This window comes from Oncorhynchus clarkii, chromosome 13 (genome assembly GCF_045791955.1).
Source record: "Oncorhynchus clarkii lewisi isolate Uvic-CL-2024 chromosome 13, UVic_Ocla_1.0, whole genome shotgun sequence".
Taxonomy (NCBI): Eukaryota; Metazoa; Chordata; class Actinopteri; order Salmoniformes; family Salmonidae; genus Oncorhynchus; species Oncorhynchus clarkii.
Genome location: NC_092159.1, coordinates 10,423,947 through 10,436,710, shown reverse-complemented (window position 1 = coordinate 10,436,710; position 12,764 = coordinate 10,423,947). Strand labels below are relative to the sequence as shown.

The window sequence follows — 12,764 nt, the reverse complement described above, 5'->3', positions numbered from 1 at the left end:
TGTGGCAGGAAAAGGGTTCAACAATTCTGGTAACTCTCCCAGAATCCCCATGTTTTACACAATATTCCCAGAATCCCCATGTTTTACACAATATTCCCAGAATCCCCATGTTTTACACAATATTCCCAAAATCCCCATGTTTTCAAGAATATTCCCAGAATCAGAAGGAATTAATCCTCCAACCAGGTGTTCTGGAATTTGGGGAATGTTCCCAAAGTGTTGCATCACCAGACAGGAGTCATATTCACCTGTAGGTTGTGAGTGCAGTGTTACCTGTGACAGTCAGAGTTGTTCCAGGGAAGCTGTACCCCCATCCTGAGGTTTGTGTATTGAATATGAACTTGTACTCAGCTGAGTCCTCCTCTCTCAGATCTGTGATTCTCAGGGTGGAGTGACCTCTCTCCTTCTCTCCAACATACTCCACACGACCTGCATACCCTGGGTCTGTGGTTAGGTCCTCAGGGACCAACTCATCCTTCCAGCTGGAACTCTGTTTAGAACTAAACCAGTGTGATGATGTGATCGTAGCATCACCACTGTCATACGTGGAGGATATATCCACTGTTGACCCCTTCAAGGCACAGACTCCCTCATGGGGGTAAGTCACACTCCAACAGTTCTGACCACGGACACCTTAAACAATAACATGACAATATAGTGTTTTCTGTATTCTTTTCTCAGATCTTTCTGTGTGATGAGTGTTTCAGATGTGTAATTCACCAACATGAATGAATATAGCCTAATGAGGAGGAATACTGTATTTGAATCTACACTCACACACTGCAGGAGAGTGGAGATTATCATGGCCTTTTACAGCACAGGAGTAACTGTCTGCATTTCTAAGGTAGTCTGAGTACTGGCTGGAAGTGTCCTCCTTTACTTTGTGTCCATTCCTATACCAGATGTAGGTTGGGCTGTCAGTCAGAGTACAGGTGGTACTACAGGTCAGAGTCACCCAGCTTGAAAACATTGAAGTTGTCATCTTTACCTGTAGATCTGGAGATAAATACAGCACATGAAAATACTGTATGAATTTACTGAGTTCTCTTCTGAAGAAATGATGCAAGCCTGTCCTATTACAGTCTGTACAGACTATCATCCTGACCCTAAAACTGAATAAACACAAATCAAGATGTGTTGAACTAACCTACAATAACTAGATTATTCATTTTGTTTGAATTCAAATGACGTTAGTCTGTAGATTGATAATGCACATTTGTATCGAATCTTGGTCTAGTATTTAGCACAGTATTACCTGTGACAGACAGAGTAACTCTGTGTCATACTGCCCTCCTAAATCTGAATAAACTATTTTAGAGACAATAATGAGAGTCATTCTCTCTCTCGGGTCTCTGTTTCAACTACATTGAACAAAAATATAAACACAACATGTAAAGTGTTGGTTTCATGTTTCATGAGCTGAAATAATAAATCCCAGAAATGTTCCATATGAACAAAAAGTGTATTTGTCTCATGCAGCGTGACACATCTCCTTCACAGAGAGTTGATCAGGCTGTTGATTGTGGCCATACACGTGGTCTGCGGTTGTGAGGCCAGTTGGACGCACTGTCAAATTCTCTAAAATGACATTGGAGGCAGCTTACGGTAGATAAATGAACATACATTAAATTATCTGGCAACAGCTCTGGTTGACATTCCTGAAGTCAGCATGCCAATTGCACACTCCCTCAAAACTTGAGACATCTGTGGCATTGTCTTGTGTGACAAAACTGCACAATTTATAGTGGCCTTTTATTGTCCCCAGCACAAAGTGCACCTGTGTAATAATAATGCTGTTTAATCAGCTTCATAATATGCCACATCTGTCAAGTGGATGAGTTATCTTGGGAAAGGAGAAATTCTCACAAACAGGGATGTAAACAAATTTGTGAGATGTACATTTTGTGTACATGTGGAACATTTCTGGGATCTTTTACTTCAACTCATGAAACAAACACATTATATATATTTTTGTTCAGTGTTCACTATGTCCTCTTATGTGAAATACTACATTTGGTATCACATACAGTGGTATGCAACATGTAATGTGTCTGTATGACTGCATTTAATAAGGTCATTACAGTAATAGATGTGAGATGAGTGACAGATTACCTGTGACAGTCAGGGAGGCAGGTGAGCCAGCAAACTTGTCTCTGGTTGTTATGAATCTGAACCTGTACCCAGCAGAGTCACTCAACCTCAGGTCTGTGATTCTCAGGGTACAGTCACTCTCCTTATCCCCAAGGTACTCTATATGACCCTCATACCCTGGCGCTGAGCTCAGATCTTCAGCATCCTTATCAGACCATTTAGTAAACCAGAAAGCTTTTTTGATCTCATGATCACTGGGATATGTGTAAGAGCAGGATATGTCCACTGTTGACCCCTTCAAGGCACAGATACTCTGATGGGTGTAAGTCACACTCCAACACTTCTGACCTGAAAGACAAGACAATAGAACACCTTTATACCTTCTTTATCCCCTTACACTGTGTACAAGACAGTAGTTTTGGAATTGTTAGTTAGATTACTTGTTATTACTGCATTGTCGGAACTAGAAGCACAAGCATTTCGCTACACTCGCATTAACATCTGCTAACCATGTGTATGTGACAAATACATTTGATTTGATTTAATATTACCAATACACTTACGCTGTTACGTTCACCTGCAAGAAAACCAAAAGTCACTCAAACAGAAGGGGGAAATACCAAAGAGTCACTAAAAAAGACCAAAATGAGACAGGTTTCTAGGAGAGGTTGTGAAAGACACTCATGTCCATTGAAAGTTGACTAGCATCAACAACTGGAACCAGAGACATGAGCACCCACAGTATTTGCCCGATAAGAAAAAAGTAAAAACCTACACCAAACGTGAAGACAGGAAGCAAACCAAAAAGTGGAGAAAAACAAAAGCAGGGAAGGTGAAGACTTGTTTTTCAGAAATCAGTAAATCAAGGTGTTGACTCTCCACATTTCTTAAACTTCATCATTTAAATATCACCTGGGCCAGCACAGGTGAAATACCTTCCCACTAACCAGATGGACAAGCGAGCACATGTGTAACACATACTGACTAACGAGGTGATCCCATCTCGAAAAAAATAAACTAAAAGAAGTCAACACTGTTGATTAAGTAGGGAAACTAGTTTTCACCAGTTAAAATCATATGCTGTGAAAGTAACCAGGATGTGACTAGTCCCTCAGCTTTGTAGTTTTTTTTTCTAATTTTTTTCATTGTTTAAAAAAGTAGTGCAGTGATGTACAAGTGCAACAACATATTGACAGGTATTTGGTAGAAGTAAATTCATCCATTAACTGCGTTTTCATGAATTTGATTATATATCTTGAAGCCCATTCAACACTGCGTGGCAAAGCATACGGAACTAAAGCAGAAGTGGACGTAACATTCACAGCAAATTCAATAATGATCGTCTGACAACCTGAAACAAATGTTGAGTAAAAAAGTCCACACTTACACACTGCAGGAGAGAGGAGATCCTCATGGCCTTTTACAGCACAGGAGTAGCTGTCTACATGACTAAAGGAGTCTGGGTACGAGCTAGAAGTGTCCTCCTTTTCTTTGTGTCCGTTCTTGTACCAGATGTAGGTGGGGTTGTCAGGCAGAGTACAGGTGGTGATACAGGTCAGTGTATTATACCAAAATCCAACAGTCAACTTCACCTGAAGACCTGGAGAAAAAACAATATCACTGTAAATCTCTTTATCACTGACTTATCACTCTAATACAAAGATGGAAGAAATCCTATATTATACACATATAAATACAAACCAAGACAATTTCCCAATCTAAATGGAAATCAACAGTTTAACTATATTGAATGTAACCGTACCTGTGACAGACAGAGCGACTCCAGGTTCGCCAGTATATCTCCATTTCCCAGTCTGATCTGTAAATCTGAACTTGTACCTAGCTGAGTCACTCTCTCTCAGGTCTGTGATTGTCAGGGTGTGACCATTCTCTTTATTCTTACTGTACGTCACACGACCTTTGTAGTCTGGGTCATCACTCAGACTAACAGGACCCTCAGCATTATACTTAGTGAACCAGAAGGTTGTTGTGACTGTATAACCACTGGGATATGTGTAAGAGCTGGACAGCTCCACTGTTGACTCCTTGAAGGTACAGATACTCTGAGTGGTGTAACTCACACTCCAGTCATCCTGACCCAGTACCACTGAAACACAACGGTATCAGAATTAAGCCAAGGCCAATTGGCTCACACTGATGCCTGTAGATTGACAAACATGTCAAGTTATGAATTAGATCATACCTGTCACAGACCAGAGAAAGACCACCAACACACTTCCAGCTGTTCTCAAGACCATTGTTGCATCTCCCTCCCTGCAGTCTTAGAAACATAAACAACAACTCACTCTATAGCTGGTGAATAACTCCACCTGATACATTGAAGTAGAAACTGTAAATGGGGTCCAGGGCCTCATTACTGAAAATGAACCAGGCTCATATTGTGTTGTGTTGTATTGTGCTATATGGTTGTCTATGTGAATACTGTCTGTCTGTAAGTCTATTCCATTATGTATGTAATGTGTGTGTGACGTTTTGTATGTCTGTCTACATCTGTCTATTTAAGATGAGATGTATGACGCAAAAATAATTTGCTCAAGAATTCAATAAAGTCATGATCATCAACAACAACAACAACCACTTATTGAACAGATCTGTAGAACTGTAAACACATATTTCTACATTGATTGTTCTGAAGCTGTTTTATTCTCAGAACCCCAAATATAGGAGGATAAATGTTCAATCCTCTACGGTCCGTCAAGCTGTACAGCAGCCTAAAGACTGACCACCAGGTTCAATGATAACTCCTATCCCCAAGCTGAGAGTCTAAACAGCAAGTGACTCACACACACACACACACACACACACACACACACACTGCAGTGTTACAATACTTGTTTGCATGTCTTTTTTACCCTGGTTAATCATCTCATCCCTACGTAGATCAACACTCCTACACTGAGACACTTCATGAATACTGACCCTGATGTAACAACCAAAACATAACAACAAGTAAAATGATACATTAACCTTCAAGTATATGACTTATGACTAAAAACAAATAACCAAAAACTAATTTTCAATATATTGTCAAAAGTACTTACAGAGTGAGGTGAAGGGGTGAGGTCTTGTACAGTGAGTCAAATTACTGGTAGTGAGTGGTGTCGTGTCTTTGGCTATGCCGGATTAATTACTAAGACATGCTATTCTATAAAATAATTTCTCAGTAATTAATATCACCTGATCGAGCTAATCAAATAAAATGTAATTAACTAGAGTCGGGCACCACGAAAGAATATTTATAGAGCTGTTATCTTCCGAATAAACTCTTAAAGAACTAGTAATATTTTACATCCATAGCAGTCAACATTAATCTTCATCTTACTTCAGTCTTATCTGAAAGTTGTAAATTCTTGGTTATCTGCAAGAACCCTGATAACAATTTGAATCAGCAATACAAAATTGGGTTTAATTATTTATTTACTAAATACCTAACTCATCACACAGAATCACACATACACATAATTAAATCATAACTTGATTACAAATTGCCGTCATAAAGGAAAACGTCCCTAGCGAGCAGAACAGATATGACAGCTTGTTACACAGAGGAAAAGGGGCTGGGTTGAGTGAAAGAGCGGGAGACTGGAACAAAGGCGAAGCTGTGCTATCGTAAATACAGTATCTTATGCATTCTAAATTACCGCCCATTTGGAAAAGGAAAATGCAATAAATATTTACTCTGAGCTGCGCTTCAGTAGGTTGGTGGTCGATGGAAGACCGTGTTGCCAAACCGAGTCCTCTTTCCTTTGAAGAATGTCTCTGGTGGTCACTTGGATACGTTGTAGTAACGTCATTGTGTGGTAGATGGGATACTCTGTCTGTTCCTTCCTAACCTGCAATTGCAGCTGCGGTCGCTAACTCAACGGCTAGGAGGTATCACTTCTGTCGTGAATAAGAGTTCAAAGTTCATACCATTCGCAACCAAAGCTCATGCTGATGTTGGCTTCGTTCTGCAGTTATCTGAACCATTCTGACATAGTACCGTCATCCTACCTCATTGAACAGGAAGTTATGTTGTCGTCAAAGCTTTAGATAGGAAGGAAGAAAAGGGGTGTGTGTAATAGTTTACAATCTCTGTCTCTTCATGTGGGCGGGCCACTGAGTGAACAGCAGTATCTTATGAAAACCCACATCTCACATTTTAGAAGCTAAAATCACATTTCATCCCATCACAAATAATTTCATATTCAAACATTTAAATTGAACAACAATTCCATGTGAATCTAATAACTCTGATGTGTAGACTTTCCACTGTAGAGTTTGTCATCTTATCATTGACGAGAATGTCACAGATGACAACCGAACTGACATCATATTCATTAAGTACCACTGCATATGTTCAATTGTTCGGATTACCAGAATATAGTTCATTTTCCCCGACCTACTGATGTTCCCAGAATCTCTATGTTAACCAAGGTTTTTTTTAATGTAACCTCAGCAGGTTAGAGAGAGGAAAAAGGGGGGGGGGGTATTTATGACTGTCATAAACCTATCCCCCAGGCCAATGTCATGACACCTGAAAGATTAGTGGAATCTGTGTGGGTAGCTGGACAGGTAGGATGACTGACAGTGAAGGTGAACGTGTCAGGCTCCCCGTCCTCTGTCATCTCAGGGAGAGGAATTAATCAGGGAACTGGCCGGATATATGTCCGGTTCTTCACCTGGATCTCCACTGATCTAACACGACCATCGGTTCCAGGCATGGTCTTAGTTATACGGCAGCTGAGGGTCCATCATCATTACTACCTGGCCAGTTTCCAGGCTGGCCATTTCTCTCCGCCATTTCCCTCTGTGCTGTAGACTTGGTGGGTAATCCCGAATGAATCGGGCACAAAAATGGTCAGCTAAGATCTGGCCTGCCAACGAGGTTGGTATCAGCATACATGGCTTGAGGAAGTGATGCATCTCAGCGTCCCATCAGGAGCATATTCGGTGTAACCGGATCGGGGTCAGTGATGTCTGCAGAGACATATCCCAAGGGTTTGGAGTTCAGTATCCCTTCCACCTCTATCAGGAGCGTCCTCAAGACAGTTTCAGTGACAGTTTGGTCCCCTAGTACGACTCGTAAAGCCGTCTTTACAGATTTGATCTCTCGCTCCCATATTCCTCCAAAATGAGGAGCTCCTGGAGGGTTACATTTGAATGAGATTTGTTGGTCCATCAGCTGATCCTGGAGGCTGGGTTCCATGGCTTGGAAGGCTTCCTCCAACCTGGCTTCTCCTGCCTTGAAATTCGTACCTCTGTCAGACAGGATCTCATAGGGTTTCCCCCGTCGGGAGATAAACCGCCGTATGGCCATGAAGAAGGCTTCCGTATCCAAACTCTCCAGTAGGTCCAGGAGGACACATCTAGTTGTCAAACACTTGAATAGAATGCCCCAGCGCTTTTCCACACGACGACCTAGCTTGATCATCAAGGGGCCAAAGCAATCTACTCCTGTTGACCAGAAGTCTCCTTGGAGTCAATGATAATTGGGTGGATAGCATCGGGGTCCAAAACTTCTGCTTGGCGCAGCCTCCCTCTGACTATGATCACTCCAAGGATTTGATCATATTCTGGGGCGAGAGAGAGAAGTCGGCTCTCCTTAGCAACTTCCCTACCAGCTTTCAGAGCTTTTAACTCCTCAGGGAAGCTAACTGCTTGTGCTTGCTGGAGGAGTAGTGTCTCTGCCGCGAGGGAGGTGGATATAGAAGCCACCCCATCTGAGGTCTGGTTTGTGGCGGTGATCAGATCCGGCAGTGTTTGGGATTGTGCTAGGTCAGGGAGAGCTGTCATTGGTTCCGTAAAGATGCTGTAGCATTGGGCGGACTTCCTTAACTCATGAGCTTCAGTTGGTTGTGGAGGGCCCGCACGCCTGGGGGCTGTCGGCCACTCGTTCTCTGGTTGTGTCAAGAATGGTGGTCCCAAGCTCCAGCGATGGGGTTGAGTCAGTTCCTTAACTTCTTGTAACTACCCATCCCGGATCAGGGAGAATTGTCATCAACTGACACTAAGTAGCATAACGCAACGGACAAAAAATCTTACTAGAAAATATTCATATTCATGAAATCACAAGTGAAATATATTCAAACACAGCTTAGCCTTTTGTTAATCACCCTGTCATCTCAAAGCAAGACAAGCATTTGTGTAAGTTTATCAATAGCCTAGCATAGCATTATGCCTAGCTAGCAGCAGGCAATCTGGTCACAAAAATCAGAAAAGCAATCAAATTAAATCGTTTACCTTTGATGAGCTTCAGATGTTTTCACTCACGAGACTCCCAGTTAGATAGCAAATGTTCCTTTTTTCCCGAAAAATTATTTTTGTAGACAAAAATATCTCCGTTAGTTCTTCACGTTTGGCTGAGAAAACGACCGGAAATTGCGGTCACGACAACACCGAAAAATATTCCAAATTAGCTCCATAATATTGACAGAAACATGGCAAACGTTGTTTATAATTAATCCTCAAGGTGTTTTTCAAATATCTATTCGATAATATATCAACCGGGACAGAGCTTTTTTCAGTAAGACCAGGTGGAAAAATGGCTACCTCTGTCTTTTGCGCGAGAAATACACAAAGAGCCATCAGGTGGACACTGACGCAATGTTGTCGCTCAGGCTCATTTTTCTAAATAAAAGCCTGAAACTATGTCTTGTGATACTAGACACATTAAGGAAGCCATAGAAAAAGGAATCTCATATCCCATTCACTGCTCAATAGGGAAGCATAGGCAGGGACTCTTATTTAGAAACCGCTGCGTTCCTGATTGGATTTTTCTCATTATTTTGCCTGCAATATCAGTTCTGTTATACTCACAGAGTATGCTATCAACATACCTCCAGTCCTGGACTTCTGTTAGGTCTTGGATTTCCGCAATGCGAGTTCCGACGAACACCTTATACCAACAAGACTCCGACCCGTTGGACTGGCAAGGTGAGCTCGGCTCGCAAGGTAGGCGCCAACTGGGCTCCGGAAAGGGCGGCACTGAGTTCCAGCCTAGGCATTGACAAATGATTATTGAGTGCAACCCTGGACCTGACCATGACAAAGGAGACATGGGTATGGCCTGCCTTATCCTCCACTCTTAGATAGGAAACAGCCCCATAAGCTCGCTCCGAAGCGTCACAGAATGCATGCAGTTCCAGGCATGATCCCAGTTCGTCAGCACAGGGTGGTACAGAACATCTTGACATTTGGACTTCAGAGAGCTCCGATAACTCTGTTTCCCAACAGATCCATCGTTCCACTAGGTCAGCCGGGTGGATCGGTTCATCCCAGTCCCTCTTGGTCTGCCACAGGTCCTGGACTAAGACTTTTGCCCGGGTTGTGTATGGCAGGATATACCCAAGGGGATCGTATTGACTGGCCAGGGTCCGATAGATGGTGCGCAGAGTGGGGGTTTCGGTACTCAGGGATGAGCGGTGCTTATACCCCGGGGAATCCGGTATGCAGCTCCACCTCAGTCCTAGAGTGGGCTCTTCTGGGTTAGCACCAGACTGCGTTAGCCATAGTTCACTGCTACTGGACCTAGCTTGGGGCAGGAGGTGCTGGATAACCGCCGCTATGTTACTAGCCCACTGTCGGACCTCAAATCCCCCTTTGGACAGGAGATTACGTACTTTATCAAGGAGTGCTTTCGCTTCAGCCGTGGATGGGACGCTCTGTAAGCAGTTATCCACATAGAATTCATTTTCCAATGAATCCAATACTTCTGGGTCACTGACTGGATGCTCCCGTGCGTGTCTCTGCAGAGCGTATATGGCACAGCAAGGACTACAGGTGGTGCCAAATGGGAGAACCTGCCATTCATAGATTGTGGGCTCTGCATCTCATTCCATATCTCACCATATGAACCGGAGCAGTGTGGTGTCAGAAGGCAGCAGACAAATCTGATGAGACATGGCTTTAATGTCTCCACTGATGGCTGTAGAGTGCTGCCGGAACCGGAGAAGGACACCGCGCAAGGAAGGACCTAAGGTCAGTCCGGGGAGTAGACAGTCATTCAGGCTTTGACCAGCAGCTTGGAATGAACAGTTGAAGACAAGTCGGTACTTCCCACCGTGTTGCTGGATAACATGGTGAGGGAGATACCAGGATTCGCTGAGTGGGTTTCCCTCTTCATGAGCGGTCACTTTTGTGACATAGCCTGCCTTCACAAGGTTACGAATCTCTCAGTCATGAACTTCAGCAAGCTCAGGATTCTTTACCAGGCGTCGCTCAGTTCCACGCAGTAGTGGGAGTACAGCCCGTGTTGTGGTTGCCAGTGGAGGATGGTTGGGCACCCGTAGCAGTGGTGTCGCATACCTGTGAACGTCATCCATTTCAGTGGTGGTGGTGCTCTTCTCCAGGAGGTCTAATGCATAGGAGTCATATTTCGAGCGAGTGACCTCCTGTAGCTTCCGGTGGGCGAAGGTGTCCATCTTCCAGAGCATCTCAACATTCCAAAGGAGGTCAGTGGCTGCACAGGGGGATGGATCTGGATTGCTTCTGGTGAAGAGAACTTGCTGTGACTGTACAGCTTGGGTGGAGAGAAGTAGATGGGCTGGACCTTGCATAGCCCAACCCAAGGATGTATGGATAGCAATGGGCCCTCCTTCTGGTCCAGCTCGTATAGGCTCAGTCGGGGTGACGAGATGTGGGTGGTCTGACCGAATCAGGATAAGTGGCGCTACTCTGGCCAGGTTAGGAAGAGGCAATTCTCGTAGATGAGGATATTGTTTCTGTAGAACACTTACCGGGCAGGAGTGCTCTGCGAGATTCAAGCCATCTGCCGTAAAGGCATTGGTGATATTATAGGCCACGTCCCTGTTTCCTGAAGGTGAAATGCTAAAGGTCACAGCAGAGCCTTTCATTTGGATAACGTCATGTCGCACCGTTCTGAGATTAAGGGTCTCGGGGATCCTCTCCAGGTTCAGCTGACGGGTGGCCGCCGTGAGAATGTTTGTTCTTTCTGACCCATCATCTAGAACGGCGAATGTATCAATGCTTCTCCCTTCACTTTGCAGAGTGACCTTGACCACCTTCAACATAACCCTTGGAGACCGGTTCTGCTGGTCGAGGTACAGCTCCTTTGCAGCTCCTACCATACCTTAAGGGAACATTTTGACATTTTCCGTATGGTTAGTGAGAAAGTCCATATTGCAAATGTACGGTCCCTTACTAGACGTCCGAAAACGTTTGTAAAATTCGCGGACGGCATCAGGCCGAGTGGCAGAGCCGGACCTACCGGGAAGTCATCAAACAAACTTTCTCTGACATTCGGTTTCCATTTTATAAAATAATCAAATTTTGGTCATTTTTCCGCTGTCCCGGTAAAACCCACAAGAGGGCATAAGCAATCATATTGCAAATGTACAAAACATCACGAATCACGACATGGCCTTATCTCCAAAACGGAAAATATTTTGAAGCCGAAACTCGGTGAGCGTAGGTTTGGCATAATGGGCAGTTGGCCCCGAACAAGATGGCGTCTAGGCCTCAACGGTTTTTGAGTTATGGCCATTCTTCTGGGATTAAAGGTCCAAAATGAAAATAGAGAAGTAATTTTTCCACTTCACGTCAAAGTCAAGGAGCCTCCGGTGTAAATAAAAAAAGAACCAGCCATTTATCTATCGTCATTTAAGAGAAATCGTACAATGTCAAATTGGTGATGTTCAAAAATAGTTTTGTTTTTTTAAACAGTTACAGATCCAGTTGCAGGGTGTTCATACAAATCTTTTTAAAGTGTGCTGCGGAGCTCTGCGAGATTTCTGTGATTTTCTATGATTTTCTGAAATATCACACACTCACTAAACCTTCCGTAAATAACTCAGTTCTTAACGTAAAGACTTAAAACTCAGGATTCTGTAAGAGGCTACCTCAATCAAGACATGTGTTTACTTATAGCTTCCTGTGCCAACCGGAAGTGCCTTAAAAGGGTGTCATAGGTGCAGTTTCGAAGGGTTTTAAAGATCCAATATTTTTAAAACTTCATATGTGTGACTAGGTAACCCCCATGAACTGTAAGTCAGTCATTTCTCCCAACAGATGTCAAAGAAAAGCTCTCTCTCACACACACACACACACACACACACACACACAGCAAGGATGGAGTGACAAAGTGCGGTGCTTAAAGACACACAGAGCCTGGAATGGCATTTCCATATTCTCTAGGCCGTTGCCGAGTTCAACGAGACGCCCCGCTTGACCGTAGCTCACTCTGAGTGCAGCGACCGTGTAAAAAAGTAGGCCCAAAATGAAGCCTGGCCCTAAATGTCATTTGCATTTGGGTGACAGTCAGAGAACCGTTAGGGTGAGAAGCACAATTCGACCTCAGGTACGATCCTGAGGTCCTCCCGACCTGTGCAAGCCTAACCTTGACCGTGTGGCATTAACCCTTAACAGTAAAACAGGGTTTTTTGATCTCACAGATTACAATGACATCTCTCCCCATAGGAATACATTGCCTGCTCCTCTAAAGTCAACCTGAAGCCTATGTGGGTTATGAATGCCTTATGAACCTGTCTTGTATGACAGTCCATCAGACCACTATGAGGTCTACCTGTGTCAATTCTAAGCTTCCTGAAGCAACCGGAAGTGGTTAAAATCACCCTAAAAGTGTTTTGAAACACATAACCTGTCATTATGAAAATCACTGCATTCAACCCTGTGTAGATCAGTCCATTCTTAAC

General features: G+C 43.6%; 1 protein-coding gene across 3 annotated transcripts in view; it reads right to left on the bottom strand.

The window, feature by feature from the left end:
* LOC139424381 (sialoadhesin-like) overlaps positions 1-12,764 on the bottom strand; it is a 51,145-nt gene that overhangs the window by 2,021 nt on the left and 36,360 nt on the right. For all 3 annotated transcript variants that reach the window (XM_071176148.1, XM_071176146.1, XM_071176149.1), the window contains 6 exons: positions 4,295-4,372; positions 3,854-4,198; positions 3,479-3,691; positions 2,113-2,439; positions 778-996; positions 274-633 (listed from right to left, as the gene is read on the bottom strand). In XM_071176148.1, the coding sequence (XP_071032249.1) occupies positions 274-633; positions 778-996; positions 2,113-2,439; positions 3,479-3,691; positions 3,854-4,198; positions 4,295-4,349 (1,519 nt within the window). In that variant the 5' untranslated portion in view covers positions 4,350-4,372. The remainder of the gene's footprint in view (positions 1-273; positions 634-777; positions 997-2,112; positions 2,440-3,478; positions 3,692-3,853; positions 4,199-4,294; positions 4,373-12,764) is intronic.